The 27691-nt window shown below is 43.5% G+C and overlaps 1 protein-coding gene across 2 annotated transcripts in view; it reads right to left on the minus strand.

The window, feature by feature from the left end:
- KHDRBS3 (KH RNA binding domain containing, signal transduction associated 3) overlaps window positions 1-27691 on the minus strand; it is a 208936-nt gene that overhangs the window by 113232 nt on the left and 68013 nt on the right. For both annotated transcript variants that reach the window (XR_008444117.1, XM_054021074.1), the window contains exon 3: window positions 1842-1958. Coding sequence is in view for 1 of the 2 variants with exons in the window: in XM_054021074.1 (XP_053877049.1) it covers window positions 1842-1958 (117 nt within the window). In the remaining variant the exon portion in view is untranslated. The remainder of the gene's footprint in view (window positions 1-1841; window positions 1959-27691) is intronic.

The raw sequence follows: 27691 nt of genomic DNA on the forward strand, positions 1-27691 counted from the left end.
TTGTATCTATGCCCAAAGAAGGGAAACATATTGTTTTTGTAGAAAGGAAATCACTAAAACCATACCATTTTTAAAAAAAACAGAATTTATCATGCAAGTCTAAATCACTAAAAAGACATATTGTACACTTATAAAAATGAATGCTATGTAAGTACACAAGAATGATAAAATGTATTACAAAATGCTATATTCATGTATATAAGTGTTGTACCAGCATAATGGCCTGTTGAAATACAACTGTACAACTTTATATTTTAAGTGCTTTAGCTGTTTTTCCTTCTTCTCTATATCTTTAATAAAGGTTACATGGATTTTTAATGGTGTGTTTGCCATGATACTAAGCAGGCTGAGGTCTTTGTATACCAGACTCCTCATCTTATTTAACACTGTTTAATATTGGACAGCGACTGGGTTATGTGAACACTTTTGGCACATATATTCCATCTAAATTAATACAACAGGCCCTGACCCTGGATATCTAGATTCTAAATATCATTTTTTCTTAAAATAGAAATGAGCCTGAACTAAATGCCTGATTCAGACATCCTTCCCACAAACTTGGAGATACAATTTTGGATCTGAACCTTTTGGCTTAGGCCTTTCCCTTTACAACAAAAAACAAATTGCTTTTGCTGTGAAATTAACCAAAATGACCTTTGTACATATAAGACCAACAATATTTTTGTTGTAACAATATAAAGCCAAGAGAGGGAATTATAAGTCAGCTAAACCTTGCCCCAGGAAATCTGTTGATATTATAATACTGGTACACCACAAAAAAATGCACAAACCAATGAACAAAAAGAATGCCAAGATGGCATCTGCTCCATCAGAAAATGGAGAGAGTCAGAGAATGAAGAAAATTTGCCAAATGTCAGAACCAAATCAGTAAGCCAATATTTTAATCCATATTTTCCTAGTAAACTTGGCCTCACCCTTTCATTCATCTCCCCACACCCATTTGTCTCATCCATCTGTTACATTTTGACATAGCTAAATTTTGAACTTTTTGAGATAAAGAATGTATTTTACTGCACATTTGCACAGTGCGTTTAATAAATAAGATACTAATAAGAAGCCACACATCTTAAAGTGCTGCTGTAATAAAAAACTATACATAATATAACCCCCTGCAAATAAAGTGCATCAAAAGTTGTATTTAAACAGACTATGCAAACTATATTGTGTGGGAATATGAATATTTTACACATTGCTTTTTTTTTTATTAGAGAAAGATTTTCCTAACAGGCAACCCTAACAACCACACTTTTAAGTGTCGTTGACATCACCTTCTACCTACGCACTTCTGAAGGCCATCATCATAGTATCTAATTATTTTCTTGGGAGGCACTCCATCACAATATGCCAGTGGTCTAATTTTCCTCCCTGCATTCTTTGAGACAGTTTGATTTTAAATAACTTCCCCCTTTTCTCTTCTACTGTTACATTTGTTTATCATGAAATACATGTCTTTATAGTTTTAGGTCTGTCTGTGATTAAATTATTTCCTCAGACATTTAACATTCTGGAAAGTTCATGACTTGGGCCCCAATACTGAGATGAGTTTTGTGGTGGGCAGACCCACAAGCCCGTGCTGAGCCCCACTGACTTCACTATCTTCACACGTTTAGAGGTTCGCTTGCATAGAGTTCATTGCAAAATCTGAGGGTTCATATGGAAAAACAGACCACATCTGAATCTGGTCCACACATGCTTAGTTTTATATTCATTTTCTGGTTCTTCTGGGCTTTTTCCACTTTCCCAAACCGTGCCGGGAAGACTAAAGGAAGCCACATACCATGGTATGCTACGCACTAAAATGTTTCAGCTATTTGATTTACCTTGGCTTTGTCCCTCATGGAGCCTTTTCCCAGTATAGACATTTTTGTCAATGTTTCTTCCTGTAAACGTTTCAGTGAATTGCCACGTGGACCCAAAAGTTTTCCCACAAAGTTGAACTGTAAGGAAACAACAAAAACACAATAAAAATATTAGTCTCTAAGGCGCCACAAGTACTCCTTGTTCTTTTTGCTGATACAGACTAACATGGCTACCACTCAGAAATAAAAATATTGTAGCACTGAGGAACTGTCATCATGTAAAATTCCAACAAGGTATGAAATGTTGCTTAAGCAGCATTTTGATGCAGCTGCGAACAAAACAATATATTAGGTCATAACTTTTATAGCATTAAATAAACATATGTGGAATAGATACCACCACTTCAATAACTTCTCCCATTGTACAGAAACCTACAAACATCAATATATAAAAAACTTTCAAATACTATAAAGAGAACTCAGTTCAGTTCAACTATATTATTTTAGATTTAGGACAGAAAAAGATGCCAACCCTTAAGCCCTAAGTACCTCTGGCCACTGCCTAAAAGCCCAGTTCAATATAAAAATAAAACCAGAAGCTAGCTCAACCATATAGAGAAGCAACCAATCAAGTCTTTTTATTTCTTAAAATAAAAAGTAGCTCATGCTCCTTAAAAATTACACTGCTCTACAGCCAAAATGCTTCTGAAATAAATGTAGTCAAACTTTACTAATTCTGGGTCACTGAGGATGAAAATGATGCTTAAAATTGTTGATTGGCTCTAGTTTTCAAGATATGCTATTGGGTCAGTATATACGACCCTTGACTTGGGAATGGCAGAGGATAAGTGAGTTATAAAGGGAAGGGATCTCAATTTAAACCAGAAATGACTAAAATACATCTTTGACTGGATCTATGAATAAATCTATGACTGGGTTTGGACAGTACTTGCTTTTCAGGCAAAACAATGAATGATGCAATCTGAAGCCGGTATTGCGTCATACATGATATGAATTGCATCATGTTATTCCTAGAAGTCATGGATGATGCAATCATAATGAAGCTTACATCACTCTGCTGAACAAATTGCCTATATCAGCTCTAGAAATCATACAGTGTCGTGCTCTCTTATTTGTCAGTGTTTGATTTTGCAAAGGGACACATTTCTGTTTAGAAATGTACTTGTGTGAACAGTGCAGATAACTTCTGCTATGTTTGTGGTGAAGTGACTTTTGCATCACAAAAGCGCAGTATAACCACTATGGTTAAGAAAGCCTATCACCTTTATTTTGGCTGCAAAATTGGAGATCAGGACAAGAGGTGGGCCCCACACATATGCTGCAACACTTGTGCAACAAATCTTCACCAGTGGTTGAACAGGAAAAGGAAATCTATGTCTTTTGCAGTGCCAATGATTTGGAGAGAGCCAACAGATCATACCAGCAATTGTTACTTCTGCATGGTGCCTCCAGTTGGGAAAGGTGTGTCAAAGAAGAAAAAGTGGACTGTGCATTATCCAAATATTCCATCAGCTATACGCCCAGTACCCCACGGAGAAGGACTGCCGGTTCCTGATGCACCACAATCACTCTCACTTGAGTCAGACGAGGAAGAGTAAGAGGATGAAACTTCTGGTCCTGAACCATCCATGTCACAGGACCCACATTTTCTCCCATCCTCCTCCTCTGAACCACACCTCATAACACAAGGTGAACTGAATGACCTTGTCAGGGATTTGGAACTACCCAAGAGTAAGGCAGAGCTGTTGGGCTCCAGACTACAGCAGTGGAATCTCCTGGCAGGTGATGTTAGGGTTTCCATGTTCCGTGACCGTCAAAAGGATCTTGTCCCATTCTTCTTCATGGAAGGTGATCTTGTAGCCTGCAACAACATTGATGGTGTGATGGCAGCCCTCAACATTGTTCACGATCCAGATGAGTGGAGACTGTTCATTGATTCATCGAAGATGAGTCTTAAAGCTGTTTTACTGCATAATGGCAATGTTTTGCCATCAATTCCAGTTGGTCATGGAGTCCATATGAAGGAAACCTATGACAACATGAAACAACTTTTGAGGTGCATAAACTATGACCAATATCAGTGGCAGCTTTGTGGCGATTTGAAGGTTGTTGCGCTCTTGCTTGGTCTGCAGACTGGATACACAAAGTACTGCTGTTTTCTCTGTGAATGGGATAGTCGTGCAAGAAATTCCCACTACATCAAGAAAGATTGGCCACTCCGACAGTCATTGGAGCCTGGGAGGAAAAGTGTTCAGCATCCACCACTTGTTGAATCAAGGAAGATTTTGTTACCATCCTTACACATCAAGCTGGGTCTGATAAAGAACTTTGTCAAGGCCATTGACAAAACACAAGCAGCTTTCAAGTACCTCCGTGGAAAATTTCCAAGGTTAAGTGAAGCTAAGATAAAGGAAGGTGTCTTTGTTGGTCCTCAGATTCGTGAACTTCTTCGAGATGATGCATTAGACCATGCACTGCGTGGCAAGGAAAAGACGGCATGGAAAGCCTTCCAGTTAGTGGCAATAAATTTTCTCGGAAACAACAAGGCAGACATCTACAGGTTGTTGGTGGAAATCCTTTTCAAGGCATATAAAAGCCTTGGTTGCAACATGTCACTAAAGATACATTTTTTGCACTCTCATCTAGATTTTTTTCCACCGAACTGCGAAGCAGTGAGCGACGAGCATGGCGAGCGATTTCACCAGGACATTGCAACAATGGAGAAACGCTATCAGGGCAAATGGAGCCCATCAATGCTTGCAGACTATTGCTGGACAGTGCCAAGAGATGCTCCATTTAATGAATACAAGAGACAAGCCAAGAAGTGCCGAGTAGACACTGAATAGGACTAAACTATGTACATAATAGTTTTTTGCCTTTTGTTTCATAATAAATTTTATTTAGATAACCCTTTTGCTGATTTTTAAAATGTTACATAAACAGGACAGGTGAAATATTATCATGTAAAGCAACCATAAACACATGAAAAGACCTAGGTTTACAATTTATGATTAAAACTCTACTATCTACACGATATACATAGACATAAAATGTAAAAACTTAAATATCTTAGAAACAGTAGCCAATCAGTTGTTTTAATTGTCATATTTGAATTCAGCACATCAAAATACATAATAAATAGCACATTTTATCTCTGAAGCAGACGACTTCTCAAAAATTGTAGACCAGTGTTATCTGTGAAGGAATATGCCACTCTTCCCCAACCCTCCGCCCCCCCCAAAAAACCAAACAAACCCTCCCTAAGAAGATGAACACTTATGATTAAGGCTGCCAATTTGTCACGGAAGTCACAGAAGTCACGGATTCCGTGACTTTCCATGACTTCTGCAGCGGCCAGTACACCTGGTGCAGGGGCAGCTCTGGCCACTGGGGCAGTCTTGGGCCCCTACCCTCTCCCCTCCCCAGCAGAGTTTGGGTGGGGGAGGGGGAAGGGGATTGGGGCATAGGATGGGGAGAAGCGGGCTCTGGGCAGAGCTTACCTGGGGGGCTCCCCAGAAGCGGTGACATCCCCCTCGCTCAGATGCTAGGCGGAGGCATGGCCAGGCAGCTTTGTGCGCTGGCTCCAACCCCCGGGCAGCCCCGTGCAAGTTTTAGTCACTGGTATTTTTAGTAAAAGTCATGGATAGGTCATAGCTGGTGAATTTTTGTTTACTGCCCATGACATGTCCGTGACTTTTACTACAAATACCTGTGACTAAAATGTAGCCTTACTTATGATCAACAGATTTAAGCAATATCAGATCGAGGTCAGAAGCCATTTCCAAAGATCAAGGAGCTGTTATGGAGAACATCCTATCGGCAGCTCCCACTTGTTGATACCAAGGTGCTCAAGCACCTAGGTTGATCTCAACTGTGATTTGTCAGAAAAAGAAAGGAGATACAATAGCATAATGATAAAAATTCCTATATTTTCTATATGCCTGAGTGTCTGTCTGGAGAGGTAATACTGATAGGTAATCTATTGCAGGAGTTATTTTCTCAGACACGGACCATAATACCTTTTTGATCCCATGATTAACAAGAATTAGAACATCAGTTCTAACAGAAAGATTAGAAAAAACAGTTACCTACCTTTTGTAACTGTTGTTTTTCGAGATGCGTTGTTCACGTCCATTACACATTAGGTGCGCGCATGGATGTTGGAAACTTTTTCCCTTAGCGGCGCCCGTTGGGTCGGCAGGGGAGCCCCCAGATTGGCACCTCCATGCTGGTGCATATATACCCCTGCCAACCCGACCACCCTTCAGTTCCTTCTTGCCGGAGACTCCGACAGAGGGGAAGGAGGGTGGGAAGTGTAATGGACGTGAACAACACATCTCGAAGAACAACAGTTACGAAAGGTAGGTAACCATTTTTTCTTTTCGAGTGCTTGTTCACATCCCTTCCACATTACGTACCTCACAAGCTTACCATAGGAGGTAGGAATCATGGAACAATTGATTGAAGAACAGCCCTGCCAACCGCCGCATCATCTCTGGCTTGCTGGTTGACTGCGCAGTGGGCTGTGAATGTGTGCACCGATGACTAGATGGCTGCTTTACAGATCTCCTGGATCGGGACGTGTGCCAGGAAAGCTGTTGAGGATGTTTGTGCCCTAGTCGAGTCAGCTGTGATCGCCGCGGCTGGAACCTTGGCAAGCTCGTAGCAAGTAAGGATGCAGTCCGCAATCCACAATGATATACGTTGCGCCGAGACTGGAAGCCCTTTCATTCTATCGGCTATGGCGACAAACAATGTCGATTTGCGGAAAGGTTTAGTTCGCTCCAAATAGAACGGCAGGGCCCTTCGGACATCCAGAGTATGCAGGCTACGGTGACCAGTGTGGTTTAGGAAAGAACACTGGCAAACAAATGTCCTGTCCCATATGAAATTGTGAGACTATCTTAGAGAGGAATTTTGGGTGTGGCCTGAGTTGCACTTTGTCCCTAGAGAAAACTGTATAAGGAGGCTCCAAGGTTAGGTCTCTCAACTCAGACACCTTCCTCGCCGACGTAATGGCCACCAGGAACACCACGTTCCAGGAGAGGTGAAGGAGAGAGCAAGAGGCCAGGGGCTTGAACGGGGGCCCCCATGAGCTTGGAAAGAACCAGATTAAGGTTCCAGGGAGGGACCGGCGGGCGTGAGTAAGGGAACACTCTCTCCAGTCCCTTGAGGAACCGCACCACCACGGGGTTAGAGAACACAGAGCATCCGGATTCCCCCGGGTGGAATGCTGAAATGGCAGCTAGATGTACTCTGATTGAGGAAGGAGTGAGACCCTGATGCTTGAGGTGCAGGAGGTATTCTAAGATGACTAGAATAGTGGCCTGGAGTGGCTGTATCTGCTTAGGCTCACACCAGCAAGAAAATCTTTTCCACTTAGCTAGGTAGGCTGCCCTAGTGGAAGGCTTCCTACTGCCAAGGAGAATCTGCTGTACTGGAACAGAGCACTGGCTCTTCATAGAGTTTAGCCAGAGTGCTTCCATGCCATGAGATGCAGAGACTGCAGATCCGGGTGGAGCAGGCGCCCGCGGTCCTGCATGATGAGGTCCCGGTATAGGGGCAGGGCAATCAGGGGGGCCACTGACAGCCCTAACAGGGTTGTAAACCGGTGCTGACGAGGCCAAGCTGGGGAGATCAAAATTATCATTGCCTTGTCCCTGCGAACTTTGAGGAGGACTCTGTGGATGAGCGGGAGCAGAGGGAAGGCGTACTTCAGACTCCTGCTCCAAGGGATCGCGAATGCATCTGCGACTGAGCCCGGACTGTGGTTCTGGAACAAACAAAACTGCGGACATTGGCTGTTGTCCTTAGTGACAAAGAGGTCCATTTGGGGAAACCCCCTCTTTTGGAAGACTGCCTGCAAGATGTCTGATCTCATCGACCACTCGTGCATGTGGTATAACCTGCTGAGGCTGTCTGCTAACTTGTTTCGTTCTCCCGGGACATACAACGCTACGAGATGGATGAAGCGGGCTATACAAAAGTCGCACAGGAGAAGGGCCTCTCAGCAGAGGGGAGAGGAGTGGGCTCCGCCCTGCTTGTTTATATAAAACATGGCAGTGGTGTTGTCTGTCAGAACTGTCATGCTATGACCGTCTAGAGTAGGGTGAAAGGTTTGGCAGGCTAAACAAACCGCCCTGAGTTCCTTCACATTGATGTGGAGCGACATCTCGGCTTTGGACCACAAATCCTGTGTCCTTAGGTCCCTTAAGTGAGCTCCCCAGCCGAAGTCTGATGTGTCTGTCACCAGCGTCAGAGCAGGCTGCAGTGCGGCGAATGGGATACCCTCGCATACTACTGGCCAACTGGGCCACCAGCACAGGGAGTCCAACACCTGGGCCGGAACTGTCACAACAAGGTTTAGGGGCGATACGACCGGGCAATCCACGCTTGTAAAGTCCTGAGCCGTAGTCGAGCGTATTTGACTACGTGAGTGCACGCTGCCATGTGCCCTAGGAGCTGCAGGCAGCATCTAGCTGTGGTAGTGGGGAATCTTAGCATCGAGTCTATGACCCACTGGATGGTCAGGAACCTGGATTCCGGAAGGCTCGCTCATGCTGGACCGAGTCCAGCACTGCCCCGAGTCCAGCACTGCCCCGATGAACTCCAGCATTTGGGTTGGTATCAGGGAAGACTTGGGCATGTTGATGAGAAGACCCAGCCTGCGGAATGCATCTAGGGCCACCGTCAGATGGAAGCAAACCTCCTCTTCGGACTGACCCACGAGGAGCCAATCATCAAGGTATGGGTATACCCGTATTCTCCTCTTTCGCAGAAAGGCTGCCACTACTGACATGCATTTCGTGAATATACGGGGGAGGACCGTAAACTGGTAATGGCGCTGGTTTATGGTGAACCGCAGGAACCGCCGATGAGCGGGGTGAATAGGAATGTGAAAGTACGCATCTTTCATATTGAGGGCAGCGTACCAATCCCCCGGATCCAGGGACGAGATTATAGTGCCTAGGGAGACCATGTGGAAGCAGACCTTGACTAAGAACTTGTGGAGCCTGCGAAGGCCTAAAATGGGCCGAAGACCCCCCCTTTGCCTTTGGGATGAGAAAATAGCAGGAGTAAAACCCCTTCCCCCTTAGTTCCCAAGGGACTTCCTCCACTGCCCCCGCCTCTAGGAGCAACTGTACCTCCTGCATAAGGAGTTGCTTGTGAGAAGGGTCCCTGAAGAGGGACAGGGAAGGGGGCTGGGTTGGAAGGAAGGAAGGAGAACTGTAGCATGTAACCCACTTGTACCATGCGTAAGACCCAACGGTCCAATGTTATACAGGACCATGCCTGGAAGAAGTGGGACAAGCGATCCAAGAAACATGGGGAAGGATCCGGGAACTGGGTTGGTACGCTGTCCTCGAGCGTACCTTCAAAACCCCTGCTTGTTGCCACGGTTAGGGCTTTAATGGCTTCCTCTGAGTTGCCAGGATGTGCATGCCTAATGACTTGAGGGTTGCCCGGGAGTCTTTAAGGCTATGCAACCTGGTATCTGTCTGGTCGGAAAAGAGGCCAGACCCTTCAACGGGGAGATCCTGGATGGTGTTCTGGACCTCTGGCGGAAGGCCTGAAGCCACGCCAAACACCTCATCACCACACCTGAGGCGACTGTTCTGGCTGCTATGTCTGCAGAGTCCAGAGAGGCCTGTAAAGAGGTCTTGGCAACTGCCTTTCCCTCTTCCATGAGGTCCGTGAGTTCAGGCTGAGAGCCCTGGGGCAATGAGTCTTTAAATTTGGAAATTGCTGCCCAGGAATTAAAATTGTGCCTGTTTAGGATCGCCTGCTGGTTACCAATCTGTAATTGGAGGCCCCCAGAGGAGTAGACCTTCCTTCTGAAGAGTTCCAAACGTTTAGCCTACTTGGCCTTGGGGGGCCGGGACTTGCTGGCCATGACGCTCCCGTTCATTTATGGCTGAGACGACCAGCGAACAGGGGGCAGGATGAGAAAAAAGGAAATTGTATCCCTTGGAAGTGGCGAAGAACTTCCTCTCTACCCCCTTTGCCGTCGGTGTGCTGGAGGCTGGGGTTTGCCAGACCGTCTTGTAGTTAGACTGAATGGTCTTTATGAGCAGGAGCACAATTCTGGAGGGGCCTTCAGGGCTTAGTATGTCCACCATAGGATCCTCCTGCTCCACCACTTCCTCCGCCTGTAGGCCTAAGTTCTGGGCGACCCTGCAGAGCAGCTCCAGATGTGCCCTCTGGTAAATCGGGGGAGGCCCTGACACCGCCGTGCCCGCCACAGCTTCGTCTGGGGCCTGCTGTGCTTCCTCTGTCTGCTCTTCCTGCCCCTCATCATAGGCCGGGGGCACGTCCGAGCCCTGCCTGGTTGATTGTCCCCGGGATGGCCCCAGACTCGGTGTTGCTTCCATTCGCCAGTGTTCCGGAGAAGCATCTGGTGCCCTGGATACTGTAGCCTCCTTGGGTGCGGAGGGGTGCCTGCGTAGGGACTGGGACCGATGCACCGAATAGCCGGACCTCGAAGCTCTAGAGGAGGTTCCTTGCTGATGATGATAGGCCCACGGTGTCCAAAAGGGCCGTTGTCCTGGCGGGCCCCATTGGGGATGCCACGTGGTCTGGGGCTCCCTGCTAGCCGGTATCCTGTGGGCATAGCTGGAGTGGCTTGAGTCGACCTCGGAGTCTGAGGACGCCAACCTCAAATGTCAAGCTAGTGCCGTGGCACGGTGCCGTCAGGAGGCTGGAGAGCGGCTCCTCACCGACCGAGACCAGGATCGGTACCGATGCTCCCGGGATCGGGGATTGCGGCCTTATATCCCCTCGGTGCCGGCTTAGTGACGGTGCCAGGGAGTGGTGCGCCAACGGAGCCGGTGCGGTGTGCTGGCTCAGTTCCGGTGCCATCAAGTCCCGCTGAGTCAAAGGTAGCCAGCAGTCCACGGAGGCTGAGCTCGACCGGGACCGGCACCGGGAGCGGTGCCTGGGTGGTGACCTCGAGCGGCGCACCACTGCCGGCTTGCCTCTGGACGGCACTCCTTGTGAGGGAGGGAACTTGCCGCCGACAGCTCAATGAGGTCTTTTGCTGCCTCAGAGGTGTCTGGCGTGGAGGGCTATTCTAGGATGTCCTCCAGTCTTTCTTCCGCACTCAACCCACTTAGTCTGGGGCTCAACAGGCCCTGCGGTACCGGAGCCACCGGTGCTGGTGCATGTCCTGGTGCCGCACTGCCCTTTTGAGTGCTCGGTCCCTTGGGAGGCGCCACCTTCTTATGTGGGGAGCACCCTTTATCGCCTTTCGGGTGCCCCTCCGACTGTACTGGAGAGGTCGAGTGGTGCCAGGGCTTGTCCTGTTGCCTCGGTGCCGCATACTTGCAGTGCCCCACCAGTGCCGGATCACAGACTGATGCAGGGGCACTCCACACCGAGGACGCTGGCACCGAAGCCTGCTGGTCCGAGGCCGCAGTTTGCAGCGTGACCTCCATGAGCAACTGCTTGAGGTGAAAGTCTCTTTCTTTCTTGGTTCTTGGCTTAAAGGCCTTACAGATCTTGCAGCGCTCAGTCTGGTGCGCTTCCCCCAAACAACGGAGAGACATGTCGTGGGGATCACTGATCGGCATAGGCTTGCGCCACGTGGCACAAGCCTTAAACCCTTGGTCCTGCAGCATGCCCCGCAGCCCAGGGATGGTGCTGGAAACGACTTCCAGACACATAAACAAAGGAAGCTTAACTATCTACTATTAAGAAGTGCTAACTACTGATAACTATTAACTACAGATAACTGCTAACTAGTGATAACTGCTACAAACTGTGCTAAGGGATCACTCGCAAGCGAGAGACGAGTTATTCCAACACCGCCACAGACGATAAGAAGGAACTGAAGGGGGGTCGGGTCGGCAGGGGTATATATGCTCCAGTGTGGAGGTGCCACTCTGGGGGCTCCCCTGCCGACCCGACGGGATTCGCTAAGGGAAAAAGTTTCCGATGTCTGTGCACGCACCTAATGTGGAATGGAAGTGAACAAGCACTCGAAGAAGAACCCAATATTGGAGTAGTCAATGAACATTTAAGCATAATATACCAAAAATATTAAATCTTTTTTTCAGGAGGGGATCAATCTTAGCTAGATATTAATGTGAAATAAAATCTTACCAGATAGCTTAATCTGTCTCTAATTAGGATTTCCACGAATTCTTTATTAAGATGTTACAAAATTTTCAATAGCCTTAAGCTTCCAGTCTTCTACACATTATATATTTAAACAGACTGCTAGTTAGTTGATCCCCTCCTTATAGATTTAATGGTTTTGGTTAATCATCATTGCTTACAAACAGTAGCCTTATATTTAACATGTAAACAAGGCTATTTTTGTAGAAACAGAACCGCTAGAAACACAGAGTCAGGTAAGCTATTAGAGGAAGTAATAGAAAGAAATCTTCAATGCATACATAAAGGAGGATAATTCATTATAGTAAACAATGCTGAAATGTATTTCAGAATGTCAAGTGCTTATTTTATTACATAAATCAGAAGACAGAACTTTAATACTTATCCAAAATATCAATTAGGAAATATTTAGCTTCAATTCTTCTCTCAATGCCATTTGATAAAAGTAGTTTATAAAAACAAAATTGTTTTTCGTAGTCTTCCCACATAACCCTATACAGTAAATACTATTTACAAAATTAAAATAATTTTAATGCATAATTAATTACAGTTGCTGAACTTCACTTCCCTTTGAAAACAAAAAGCTTTTCCAACTCATTTTAACTACTAGGCTCTCCTAACTAGCAGGCATTAGACTCAAAAGAACAAAAACAAAACACAGTACACACTTTATCCTGAGGGAAGTAAAATCCACCTCAAACACACCACTCTCAAATCTCTGCAATATTCACATAGGAGAAAACAAGCAGAACAAACCAGAACTCACGTAACTAAAAATAATTTAGCTTCACTACTCAATTACAAAATGCCTGAAGGTAGAAGCTAGTCATCATGTGCAAGCTAAGTAGATGACATCTTCTAGTCAACACATCATTTAGTGAACAAGGAACTGTGTTAGCTATGCCCTTATGTCAGATCAAGAACTGCTCTCTGTGCTCTGAGAAGCTCTAAATACATTATAACTCTCATATTTCAAAACTGTCAAATCCATGCTGCAAATCTTTAAAGTTTTGATGGTTTGAAGATATAACGGCTAGAGCCAGCTTAAAACCCTGAAAAAAGTTGAAGATTAGTGCAAGGTTGACTAACATAGGGTTCACAAGCCAGATTCAGTCTCAAGGACCCCTTCCTGCAACATTCTCCAAAGACCAAGTGTAGAATACACAGATTATATATCTCTCTATATATAGATATAGATATTAAATCTAGTTTGCTGCCCTGTTCATATAAAAAGAAAAAAAACCCTACAAACTAGAAAAGGTAGGAAGTAAACCTCCTACAAAAGTTTGCTTTGAGCAGGGGTTGGACTAGATGACCTCCTGAGTTCTCTTCTAACCCTAATCTTCTATGATTCTAAAAATGGATAAAAGCATGGGAAAAGAACATTTGCCCCAAATGGGGATTTGATTTCCCAAACTAAACTATTGTTTCAGCTCCTATTCAAGTTAAACGCCTAAGAAACACTCGATTGGAAAGAGTTCTTTGTTTGAGATTCAATACAAGATACGAACCCGCATATTCCAAAGCATAAATCAACCAATAACGGATTATTATTTATATTGCTGTAGTTTCAAATGCCCAAATCAAAGTCAGGGCCCCTCATGCATGGTGCTGTACAAACTTCTTGTAAGAGAAGCTGAAGCCATCTTTGACCCTACTCTAAATTATAGTGGGGACTGAATTCCCCCTCAAGAGCCCTTGTGAAACAGGGGAACACAAAATGATTTAAACCCACCTTTGTGCTCGGATACCCAGCTACACTGAGCAGAGCTCCAGTGTAGCAGAGGATCTGGGCAAAAGACTCTGGTTTTAGTTGTTATTCAATTAAATGCCTGAAAAACACTCAAGAAAAAAAGAGGTCTTGGTTAAACATACAAAACACCTGTCCCTACAATTAAGAGATTAAAAAAAAATTCACAACGTAAATTTTAGACCTCCGAGACTTCCAGCAAAACCAGAGAGAACTAGATTTGACCTTTCCTGATATTTCCGAGATTAAAATCCAAAAATACGGACAATTATTTTTTAAACCTTTCAGACCTTTCTTCTACACATTATAAAGAAGCAAAAAGGAACACAAATCATTTTCACCCCACTCTGAAGGTCACCTTTAACTGGAGGATAATTTTATTTAACATTTATGTAGAGTGATAAAAAACATAAGAAGATTGTTCATTTTAGGTTAATGAAGAACAGTTAAAAATAATCCTATCCACTGACAACATTACTTCAAAAGAAACATTTCCATTTGAAAATTTTCTGTGTTAAATATATTCAATAATTGGTATTTTGAAAAACAAGTCTCAGCACTAATATAGTGCATCAGTTTAACCTAATCATTGTACAGATTTATTTCCTACACAACCCCCAAATTTAAAGTGTGCCTAGTTATATATACACAGGATTAAAGATCTCTTTTTATCCTACCACAACATCCCATTAATAGGAAAATGTATCAGTGTCTTACCTGAACATTTCCTTTCTTGGAATAATGAGATCCACATATCCATGACACTGGGTGCACTGCTGAATGCAGCCTTGAAGGCAGACCAAAACCTGTCAGTCAGAGGCAGGGGAGGTGTGACTCCACCACTGAGAAACCACCATTTGAGACATTTACACAGCATTTGAAAAACTAAGCACTCTATCAATAAGAAAAATTAGGCATTAAGACTAAACAGAACAATCCTCCTGCAGAGTAAGAAATTCAGCGAATGATAAACTTGAGTGCCATTTAATAATTTGATATTTTTCCCAGTTAACAGCCCATTCAGGTTGGGTTGGACCCATGGACCTCATTACTCCAAGTAAGGAAATTTTCAGTTAAGACACACATATATTTTCCTATTTTCTTATTCATAATGAGGTCCACAGGTCCATGACATTGGGATTTTCATACCAGCATCTACTCAGGGGAACTTTACACAGTTGTGTACAGATGCTAAATATAATCCTTTTCTAATAGTTACTGGGATACTAAAGCAAGGGGCACCCATTTATTGAAGGCCACATCAGATGATGACTGTAGAATTTGAAAGTGGCATGAACAGTTAGCCACGTGGCTGTTTTCCACATTTCCTCTTATGAGAATGATCTTTCTGCCCATAAAGCTCCCACAAGTCTGAGAGATTGAGCTCTGATACTAGAAAACACAGTTATGCTTCTTTGATTCCTATATTCTGAGATACAATATCTCAGCCACCTGGAAATGGAGAATTCCAAAGCCTTCTTTCCCTCTGGCACAAGATAAAACACAAACAAAACATTTGCCTTTCTGACCTGAGCTGTGTGGTGAATATATACTTTTTCAGCTCAGCAGACATCCTAAAGTAAGCCACACTTTCTCTTTGGGGTGAGATGGAGATTTGCTGAAGGATGGAAGAATAATTTCCTGTGCTCTCTAGAGAGTGGAGTTTATCTTTGGTATGAAGACAAGGTCGAATCTTGAGCATCACTTCAGCTTTACGCAAGGTACAATATTGAGTTTTCAGAAAACCAGCTCCCAACTCAAGACACTGAATAGCCATGACTGCAATCAGAAAGGCCATTTCAATGGTTAGAAAGTAAGAGGCCACCTTCATGACAGGTTCAAATGGAAGGCCTGTAATGGCATGGAGAACCAGGTAAGATCCCACAAAGGAACTTTAGGCATCTCAAAAGGATGTAGAAGAGATACTGCTCTCATCAGAAGAATGCTGGATATTTGGGTAAGATGAAATTCACTACTTGTCTATTGCAATAAGGATGTTAGACAAAGCAGCAACTTGACCTCAGTGTTTGAACAGTCAGGCTTATCACCTGGAGTCCATCCGGAAAAAACTTGAGAATCTGCAGTAACAATGCAAATGGAGGCGTGAGACTCTTCTTGGTGGTAATGGGTAAACCTCAACCAGTACCATGAATATGTGGAGTTGTGAATTTATTTCTGGAATCTAGAATTGTGGATATTACCACTCTGAATAACCTCTTTGGCTTAAGAGGCTCTATTCAAGAACCATACACCCAGGTTCATTCTGTCTGGATTCTGATGCATGCTTGGCCCTTGTAATAGATCACATCACTTCTGGATGGAAAGCAGATGAGAGATCTTTGTACCATGTCAAGGCAGTCAGAGAATCATGCATTGCCAGAATTACCAATGATGTTTCTCTACTGATCTTCAGTAACATTCTGGTGAGGATATGAAAAGGGATGGAAGGCATACGAGTCCCTCTTTTTGCCATATTTGCAACAAGCCGTCTGTTGCTTTGACTTTGATTCCACTGTCAAGAGAATACCACTGAAACCTAGTGATTCATATGGGAGGCAAACAGATCTGTTGCTGTGAGATTAAATTCCTTAACCAAGGGATGCAACTCCTCTGGCTCTAGTTCCCATTTTTGATGATCTAACTTTTGCCTACTAAGTTAGTCAGCCACAACATTGACTTTTCCTCGGATGCAAAGGCAGCAAATTGTCCTTTGGCCAAGTCATCAGGAGGTGAGCTTCTCTTTCAAGGATTGCAGACCTTGTTCCCCTTTGTTTGTTGACGTATGATATGGCTGAGAAGTTATCTATCATGATCAGCATTGAGGGCAGTCCAGATGAGAGAGCAAAGCCTTGAGACAAACTGGACTGCCCTGAGCTCTAGCCAGTTTATGCTGTGCTTCCTCTCTTGTTTGGACCAGATCCCCTGGACAGTCCTTTATAAAGGGTGAGAACCCCTTCTCCTCAGGCTTGCATTTGTGGAGATGACTATCCTGAATGGTTCCCCTATTGGAAACATCTAACCTGAGTCTACTTGGATGCATCCACCACCTGATTGACCTGAGAATCTTCTTGGGGTGAGACACCTTCACTGAGGGGTAGATAAGACAGTTGAAGGAGGAATAAGAGGTAAGTCTGTAGTGACTTCATGTGAGCACTGGCACACTATGAATATCCACACAGGATACCACTGATTCCCAGAAGAGACAGAAGCATATGAATGGGTATTCCCCTTGAGATGTTGACTATTTGGTAAGATTTTTCAGCTTCTCCAGTCTTTCCTGCAATAACGAATTTTATAGAGGATAATGACTTCTCCCACTCAGAGAGATTGAGAATATGTTGAAACTGTTAACTGATTCTTTCACAAAACCATAGCTCAGCAGCATCCTTGCTGTTTGGGTGATACAATTTATGACTGACTCTAGATGAGGCTTGAATAAGGAGGTTACCCAGGAAGGGACAGACAGAGATCTTTCTGTCTGAGAGCTGCTATTAACAATACCATCACTTTCATAAACACTTGCAGTGTTGTTGCTAAACGAAAAAGGGCAAGGAAGAAGAGGAAAGTTTAGGAAGCATCTATGAGACTCTTAGTTGTGATATAGACATAGGCACCCTTCAAATCTACTTGAAGTCATGCAGTCCCCTTCGCTGATGGCAGCTAGTGTGGATTTTAAGGTCTCTATCTTCAATTTTTAATTCTTCATAGATCTGTTAAGATAATTGATGTCAATAACTGCTCTGCAGCGTTGTTTTTGGTAGGATTTTTTTTGGCATGACTATGAGCAATATGCAGTGATGTCTCTGGAAATGAGGAACAGGTCCTACTGCTCCCATTTATAGAAGATCTAGGACAGCTGTCTGCTTACCCAGATTCCTCCTCTTCCTCAAGAAGAAGGCCTAAGGCTTTGCAATTTATTTATAGGTTGAGGGGGACCATACTTGCAATACTGTCCACACATGTAAGCATTGCTTGTGAAAGTCTGCGGAGGCACTTAGAATGTCAGATGACAGTTCTTTTTTATTTATTTATTCTTGTTGGCCTGTTGTCCTGGATAGATTTCATGCCATAAAGAGGGGGCTGAGATTATGGCTGCCTGGATTTAGCTGCTTGTGAAGGGCCTGTATAGTGAGGAGGCCATGTGACATTACCCAGGGTACAATCTGGACTGTTGAACAGCAACGTCCCCTTAACTTTATAACCTGAAGTGCTTTTTACACTGCTTTGCTGTCAGAACAGCTATTACTGACCTGCTCACACAGCCTTCAGCATGCAAATTCACTTTCAGATAAATACATGAGCACTCTGACCACTCGCTCATGAATTAAACTGTAGAGCAACATCAGCAAGTTCCCTAGTCCAGACTTTCCCCCCAGAAATGTGTGTCTTGTACTGTCCAGCACACTAGTAAACAATGCAAGCTCATAGAAAGTCCGTCATTTCATCAAAGAAAGTGATATATGCTCCAACCTTGTTATTCCTAATGGTGTTTCCCCACACACTTTAATCCAAACACACTCATTAAGATAAAACAATAAGATAAGTTTCATAACTACAGAAAGATAGATTTTAAGTGATTACAAGTAATGATGCATAAAAATCAGGATTAGTTACAAAACAAAATAAAAGAATAATATACAAGCTAATCTAACTTAACAAGATAAATGAAATTAAAAGCAAAAGGTTTTCCTCACCATGTTCTGCTGTACATTTTACAGCCTGGGTCCCCTTTCAGTCTGGGACCACCCCCCTCCTTTAGTTGTGTCCTTTATGTATTCACTGATGTCATAAACAGAGAGATGTGGGGAGGAGAGGTGAGTTGGAGGTTACTATCTCTCACTCTTATATCCCGCTCCCTTCTTCAAGGATTAACCCCAGCTGGGGTGCAGATGACAAGCAGTCTCCTGAGGACATGAGAATGGCCATTTAAGCTTCTGTTTTTTAACATCTGGCTGGGGTCAGTGTGTCTGTCTCTGAAAAACTGGTTTGTAGGTGTTACTGAAATATGTTATAATTCTGGGTAACAATATACAGCAGACTCTCATAACCTGACATATAGTATTACTACACATATTTCAATAGGATAATAATGTTCAGCAGATTGTGACTTTTCAAATGATACCTCAAGGCATACTTTGTACAACATTTGTCATAATCTTGTAAAAGTGGTGAACATAATGGCATAGACTGTCACAGTCACTCTTTCAGATAAAAATCTCTCCCAGTTAGAAACGAGTCCCTGACCATCAAAGAAAAGGGCACATTTATCTATGGCAGTGATGATAGGATAAATTTTGACGGGTGCACACCAAGGAATCTTCTGGCCTGTAAAATGGAGGCCTGGGAGGAAGCATGGAGTAGAAAGAAAGACGCCCCTTACTGCCTGCCAGCGCTTCCACATGTGGGCTGCTATCCCTCATCACTCCAGAGCTGATGGGGGAAGGAGGTGGAGATGGTAGAAAGGCATGTGGCAACCTGCAACAGAAGCTGGAAGCAAAAACCAGGATGGCAGGGCCTGATGACCTACAGTGACAGCTGAGGATGACAGCCTGATGCTTTCCCAGACTATTAGGTGTGACAATAATACACTGGGAAATTAGAGCTATTAGGTATCCCACTATTTTACACACACACACACACACACACACACACACTCACTCTGAGAGCATGAGGGATATACAGCTATAGCTTGTCTAAGGCATCTTTATACCTCATAACTGTAGTTTACATTTCTCAAAATATTCAGTGCACTCTGCCCTGAAAGTCTAAGTCTATCCTGTGTGTGTGGTGGGCTTTTGGTGTTTAAAATACTTTATCTGAGTCTCTAGTTCTGATCTGGAGTATTGGCATTTCTCCCCTAAGTAGGGAGATTCCCTGAGGGGAGTGCAGGATATGCACGCTTAGAGGAGACAGCACCTATTTATGGCCAGGTCTTTTCTGCACTGATTTGCCATGCTGCATTCTGGGAAGGTGGGCAGAGGACCCCAGCATTGACTATTATACCTCATACTGCACTCCGTGAAAATGAACAGGGTACACAGGCATTGAGGCATCTGCCCTGGTGCACTCCGGGGAGATAAGCAGGGGAGCCATGTGCTGAGAATACCTGTCCTGCTCCATTTTGCTGGTGTATGCAACTGAGGAGAAACAGATTCCACTTTGTGGCTCTTAGAGTGCCTCCTAGAGGAATCCCCTGAATCAGATTCTTCCAAAGATAGAGCTTGGGGACTCTTTTTTGTGTGCCCATGGTTTATGCTGGGGAGACCTGAAGGGTCTGAATGTCAAAGACCTTTTTCTTCTACCTACCCTTGATCTGTCTCCTCCCCAGAAGGAGAGAGTGTAATTCCATTATGACAGTACCCTGGAAGGGAAGGACCTTGTGGTTACTCTTTTCAGCAACCTTCCTATCCTGAGAAATAGAAGATTCAGACTGAAGGTGTTGCTGGACTGGGTGCAGAAGAGAGATTCCCAAGTTCCCAAGCTTTGTTCAAGGGAAATTCCTGGACATGGCCTGAACACAGGCTGACCTCACCCCAGAAGCACCAGGCTCCAGTCCTGGAGGTTCAAAGGGAGTCCCCCTTGGCCCACTTACTGCACTAGGAGACAGCGCTGGGCTGACATTGCTGGCAGCGAGTAGCCCTGAGCCATTGCAGGGCTGGGGAGGGGGCATGGTGCAGAATGAATGAAAGGGTTGGGCCTGACTTAGAATACTCTCCTTGTTTTGTCCCAGATGCCTTTCCTTAGCTCCCTGTCACTGCCATACCTGCAGGGGAGGAGCTGGGCAGCTGCTCTGCAGTCAACAGTCTTGACTGTGAGCACTGGCTCCAACAGCTGGGTGGGAAACTTCCTTGACCCTTTAATACTGAACTTCAAACTATATTCTCCCCATGTGGGGGGAATGAGGGAATCACCACTTGCTGGCCCCAGGTCTAGGGGATGTTGCTGTTTAGGTGCTGCCAGAACTTCCTGGGAGCTCTCTTGGCTGCTTGGGGACTGAGGTTACAGGAACCCTTGCCCCTGCCTGAGTACTTGAGATGGGGATGGGGCTTCAGAGAACAGGCTCACATCTTCATGCAGGTACTTAATCAGCAGGAGAGGTGCAGGAAACAGTGTCTGGCTCTCTCCTCCCCATTTAGCTTTCTCATCCATGAGCACTCCCCATGGGCGAGATGCTGGCACAGAGTTCCAGTAACTGAGAGGAAAGGGAATCCTTTCTTTCAATAAAGGCAGGCCCTGACAACCTGGAGATTAAGCCTCTCCCCACCCCCTTTTCCTGCAGCAGCAGCAGCTAGTCTGCTTGCAGTTGGAGAGGAAGATGAGGTTGGATTTTTCAAGTGGAGCCACACCTCCCCTGCCTCTGACTGGCAGGTATGGTCTGCCTCCAAATCTGTATAAAACAAAGTACCCAATGTCTTGGATCTGTGGACCTTATTAGGAATCAGAAACAGATTTTTTTTTCCCAGATTTATGTTCAGACTACAAAGGACATTCCTTTCCTAGGCATTTAATCTGCTGTATGAGTTTCCGCTAGAAAAGAATTAATATCAATGCTAAATCAAGTTTAAACATATAAATTACGGGGTAGAGGGGATACATAATAAGACAAGTAATCCTTCTTTATCCCCACCCAAGACAAATCTGCAGAGAATGCTATATATCCAGCTTAAATGCTTAGTAAAAGTACGGTATAAACACTTGACCAAATGGTCTATTTGCAAAGCTCTAACAAGCCAATTTCAAAGCTACACGAAGCTTTCTGGCATATTAGGTCATCTGCTAGGGGGTTCTGTCATTTGGGATCCCTGAAACAGAGTATGGTTGTAATTTGTTTATTGAGCATTGGGAAGTCATTGTTCCTAAACAGTCTGATACCAGAAAACCCTGAGAGAATTTCCTCTGCCTCTTGCAAGAAATGCAAGGCTTCCACGGCAAAAATGTCTTTCCATTTCAAGCACCCAGTTTGTATCACACAATATTAGCCCCCTTCATTTGGGGTATCAGGTCACCATAGCTTTAAATACAACAACAGATCTCCAAGCAATGTTATCAACTTTAGATGTAATCAATTAAAAAAATTCCAAAGCAGTTTCCAGTACTACACCTGTCCCTGATTCCCTGTACCAATTTTTGTCGCTTTATAACCATCTTTTCCTGTTTTAAAAAAAACACATTTATTTCTCCTTCCTCTTTTTGTCTGTGTTAAATATCTATGCAGGAGACACTGACTTGTGAAACAGATTAAGTAATGTCAAATGTGCAAAATGAATACATTGATAGAAAGAGGAAAAGGTTACACTAATCTTTGGTTTCAGAGTAACAGCCGTGTTAGTCTGTATCCGCAAAAAGAAGAACAGGAGTACTTGTGGCACCTTAGAGACTAACAAATTTATTAGAGCATAAGCTTTCGTGGACTACAGCCCACTTCTTCGGATGCATATAGAATGGAACATATAATGAGGAGATATGCATATGCTCTAATAAATTTGTTAGTCTCTAAGGTGCCACAAGTACTCCTGTTCTTCTTTTTACTAATCTTTGGTGTTACTTGTAACAGTAGACAAAATGCGTATAGATTGAAATGTAATTTTTAAGTAAACAGTAGCAATTTAACTTGGGGATAAATCCACAATATGGGCTCTGACAGCTGACGGTAAATAATTTAGATTAATTCTTAAGGGAATACAATACGTAGATTGCTCACAGTTTTATATCTATTTACTCAGTCATTCTCAAAAGTCAATATGAAACAATCTTTAAATGCCAACTTATCTTAGAAGGGGAGTAACTGCCCCCAAAGTTATGACGAATCTCTTCAGAAAACTGGTTTATTATTGACTGAAGCCATTTTTTCCCATATCCATTCTAATGCCAAAGCAAAGTCAGGTTTCTGAGAAGATGAACTGGCTCAACAAACTACTTACTCATAAAATGGAAAAGAATAGTTACTTAACAGTAACTCACGATGTCCTGTTAACAAGGATTCCACTTCTGGTGTGTATGCATCCCATGCGCATGAGATTGGGTTCTTTTGGGCAGCGATATCTGTTGGAGCCACACCTGCACCCTGGATGCTCATGGGCCTCTCCCCCACATAGGACATAAAGGACAGATTGGGACCAACCATCCTTTAGCTTCTTCATCAATACAAAACCCCCAGAGCTACAAGGCTCTGCAGAAGTAGGGAAGGACAGGTCATGGCTTCCATGAGAACAATACATCTCAAAGAACAACAGTTACTGTCAAGTAAGTAGCAGTTCTTTCAAGTAATTGTCCCTAGGGATCCCATTTCTGGTGACTAGCAAGCAGTTACATTCCCTAGTTTGGAGGTAAATGCTAGGATTCCTATTTAAAAAAGGATTGCAGGACAGCTCTACCAAAGTGGAAATCCAATCTGGAAACCTCAACTAAGGAATAGGGCTTGGAGAACATGTTGACTGATCTCCCTGTATCCTGCAATGTATGTATCTTAAGGAAGCAGTAGAGGCTGCCTGAACCAGCTGGACTAAATTATAATCTAGACAGGTGGCTCTAACCAGGCTAACTTGCAGAAGGATCTTACGAAGAGTTACCCATGCCTTTTACTGCTCAGAGAACAGTGTCCTAAGTTCCTCTCTAATAACCACAGAGGAGAAGGGAGATGAACAGAAGATGACTATTTATTTGTAAAGACATAGAAGATGAAAAGGAGTACATGCCCAGCAGCAGTGGGACTACTTTTTCTGGCATGCTATGGTGCCCTTGCCTCTCTTTTATCTGAGAAGGAGGAAGGCATTGGTACAGACATCACAGTTCCTACATATGGGACAGTGATGATAACAGTACCAAGGAGCTCGGTACCAGTATCAGATACTGCTCTGTGTTTCAATATTGAAGAGTCTGTGTGGAGAAAATGTGACCTGTTGATTTAGCCAGTACCACATGCACTTGTTTTATGGTTAATACAGAGGCTCTAGGGGGACCCATTTTATGGCACAGGTTATCCTTTGACTGGGGAGCCCAGCCTGAACCAAGTCTAATATATGATGACTCACATCTTGTTTTCATAGACACCTACATCTCAGCTCTAGAAGAGGACTTCATTGCTCTGCCACCCTCCAATTTCTCCCGCTGAAGCTGTTCTACTTGGGATAAATAATTAATGAATCATTAGGCCACACAAACAGCATGCATGAGAATGGCTGTATATGTGAAACACGGGATCCAATCCCCCTGCTCCAACAAGAGGCCAGACTGAGGCAGACAGACATCAAATTATCCCATAGCCCAGTGATTAGAGCACTCCCCAGTGAGGTAGAAGATCTTTGTTCAATATCTCTTATCCCCCACAGGTGGAGGGGGAACTTGAACCAGGATCTCCCAGATCCCAGGTGAATACCCAAACAACTGGGCTAAAAGTTACAAGGGAAATCCTTCTCCCCCTCTACCCATAGTTTCTTGCAAGAAACACCTTTAGCACCTAACTTAAAGTAAGGGTTCACAGCTCCCTGCAGCCAAGATTTAGGCATCAAACCCTCTGAGAGGGGCAGGGATCAGGACACATTCTTATCCTTAGCATCTTCCATTGGCTATTAGCATGCTGATTTTTGTGAATCCCATTCTTAGGTGCCTAACTTCCTCCATTCATTGTATAAAAAGCCTGAGCACCTAACTCAGATTTTGTGAATCCCAGTGATCTTTTAGGCACCTAGAAGTTAGGCATTCCAACGCCTATGTCCCTTTGTGAATCTAACACTGGATTGCTGTACTGTCAGCTGGATGCTCTGCAAATGTTTGCACACGGCAACATTTATTCCATTTTGAGTAATGTTCTGAGCAACATTAAGATATGTTGCTCAGAACATTACTCAAAATGGAATAAATGGGGGATACTTTTGACCCCTCCTTTCCCTAGAACAGAGTGTATAATTTAGAAGGGGTCCAGAGAACATCTTAATAATGAGAGAGGGTGGGTTAGTAAATGAATTGGGCAGAACACCCTTCAACAACTTCATACTGATTAAAGCATGAAAAAGATTTAGTTAAGAAGTAGAAATATAGTTTAAGTAACCAAATAATTTGTTAGAGTGGTATTTCTTAAATTGCATTTTTGCCTGAGACAGAGAGGTTCAAAGTGCAGAGTCACCATCAATACCCCAAAATGCAATCTGCTTTCTTTACAGTTCTAGAGTGGCAGGTACTTAGAGTTTTCTCTAGAGTTTCTATAGAGTTGCTCAGTCTATTAACTGACAGCAATGTGAAAGCTTTTTGTTAAAACTGTTGGCAGGACTATATTAACTTTTAAACAGGGTTGATGCAAAACTTTTATGCTCAATTATTCTGAGCAGAAACAACCCTATTTTAGGCACTTGCTGCTGTAAACCATTAATCACACCATCTCCAAGCAATGGTTCTCTCAGCAGGCTACTCAAAAAGTTAGGCTGGTAACAAAATGGCACTCTGTATCTTATCTGCAATCATAACAGACTTGATCACCAAAAATCAGAATCCATATTAAATATAAATCACTGACAACTTTCCATATCATACCAACATGAACACAAACAGAGAGTGTCTAAGAAAAATAATGTAGTATAATAAGCAAAATATAATAATGGAGGAGAGGGGATTTCATGCATTAAGGACAAAAGCATTTAGGGCTTTTCTATACGGAGTGTTAGTGCGCAGAAAGCTGAAACAGCAACAGGTCCAAGTGCACTACAGATCTTTTATCATGTGGTAGCAGGGCTCACATGACCTGTTACTGCACAGCATGCTAGAGCGCTGTAGATTTACACCACAGTTTGCCATGTACTAACTCTCTGTATAGACACAACTTTACTTTATCAGCAGACAGTCCCTAGGATTTTAGTGATTTTAACTACATATAGATATCTTAATAGGAAATTCAAACCTTTGAAGTAAAACCAATATGTACTGTCCATAATGCAGAGTACTACAGGTCAGAATGAAAAAATCAAATACACAAATACAAAATGAGCAACAACTGGCTAGCCAGTTGAAAAGGATCTGGGGGGTTAGAGTGGATCACAAATTGAGTGTGAGCCAACAATGTGATGCAGGTGCAAAAAGGCTAATATCATTCCAGGAGGTAACTGTCCCGCTCTACTCGACACCACTAAGGCCTCAGAACTGTATCTCATTTTGGGCACCACACCTCAAGTAAGATTTTGACAAATTGGAGAAAGTCCAGATGTGAGCAACAAAAATGATTAAAGGTCTAGAAAATATGACCTATGAGGAAAGATTTAAAAAACTGGGCATGTTTAGTCTTGAAAAAAGAAGACTGATGGGGAACCTGATAAGTTTTCAAATATGTTAAGGTTTGTTATAAAGAGAACAGTGATAAATTGTTGTCCGTGTCCACAGAAGGAAGGATAATCAGTAATTCGTTTAGTCTTCAGTAAAGGATATTTAAGTTAGATGTTAGACATTTTTTCCTAACCATCCGAATAGTTAAGCACCGGAATAGGCTTCCCTGTCACTGAAGATTTTTAACAACAGGTTAAGCAAACACTGGTCAGGGATGGTCTATGTATACTTAGAATCATAAAACTGGAGGGGACCTCGAGAGGTCATCTAGTCCAGTCCCCTGTACCCAAAGCAGGACTAAGTATTATCTAGACCATCCCTGTCAGGTGTTTGTCTAACCTGCTCTTGAAAATCCCCAATGATGGAGATTCCACAACCTCCCTAGGCAATTTAGTCCATTGCTTAACCACTCTGACGGGTTAGGAAGTTTTTCCTAATGTCCAACCCACACCACCCTTGCTGCAATTTAAGCCCATTGCTTCTTGTCCTATTCTCAGAGGTTAAGAACAATTTTTCTTCCTTCTCCAAAAAAAGAAGAACAGGAGTACTTGTGGCACCTTAGAGACTAACAAATTTATTAGAGCATAAGCTTTCGTGGACTACAGCCCACTTCTTCGGATGCATATAGAATGGAACATATAATGAGGAGATATATATACACACATACAGAGTATCTTCTTTTTGAGGATACAGACTAACACGGCTGTTACTCTGAAACTCTTCCTTCTCCGTTTAACAACCTTTTACGTACTTGAAAACTGTTATGTCCCCTCTCAGTCTTCTCTTCTACAGACCAAACAAACCCATTTTTTTTTTCAATCTTCCCTCAGAGGTCATATTTTCTAGACCTTTAATCATTTTTGTCGCTCTTCTCTGGACTTTCTCCAATTTCTCCACATCTTTCCTGAAATGTGGCGCCCAGAACTGGACACAATACTCCAGCTGAAGCCTAATCAACGCAGAGTAGAGCAGAAGAATTACTTCTTGTCTCTTGATTACAATACTCCTGCTAATACATCCCAGAATGTTTTTTTTTTTGCAACAGTGTTACACTGTTGACTCATTTAGCTTGTGATCCACTATGAACCCCATATCCCTTTCCACAGTACACCTTCCTAGGCAGTCACTTCCCATTTTGTATGTGTGCAACTAATTGTTCCTTCCTAAGTGGAGTCCTTTGCATTTGTCCTTATTGAATTTCATCCTATTTACTTCAGACGATTTCTCCAGTTTGTCCAGATCATTTTGAATTTTAATCCTATTCCCCCAAAGCATTTGCGACCCCTCCCAGCTTGGTGTCATCCGCAAACTTTATAAGTGTACTCTCTATGCCATTATCTAAATTATTGATGAAGATATTGAACAGAACCAGACCCAGAACCAATCCCTGTGGGACCCCACTCATTATGCCCTTCCAGCATGACTGGACCACTGATAACTACTTGCTGGGAACGATTTTCCACCCAGTTATGCACCCACCTTATAGTAGCTCCATTTAGGTTGTATTTCCCTAACTTGTTTATGAGAAGGTCATGCAAGACAGTACCAAAAGCCTTACTAAAGTCAAGATATACCACACCTACCGTTTCTCCCCTATCCACAAGGCTTGTTACCCTGTCAAAGAAAGCTATCAGGTTTGACATGATTTGTTCTTGACAAATCCATGCTGACTGTT

This window comes from Malaclemys terrapin, chromosome 2 (genome assembly GCF_027887155.1).
Source record: "Malaclemys terrapin pileata isolate rMalTer1 chromosome 2, rMalTer1.hap1, whole genome shotgun sequence".
NCBI classification, from domain to species: Eukaryota; Metazoa; Chordata; order Testudines; family Emydidae; genus Malaclemys; species Malaclemys terrapin.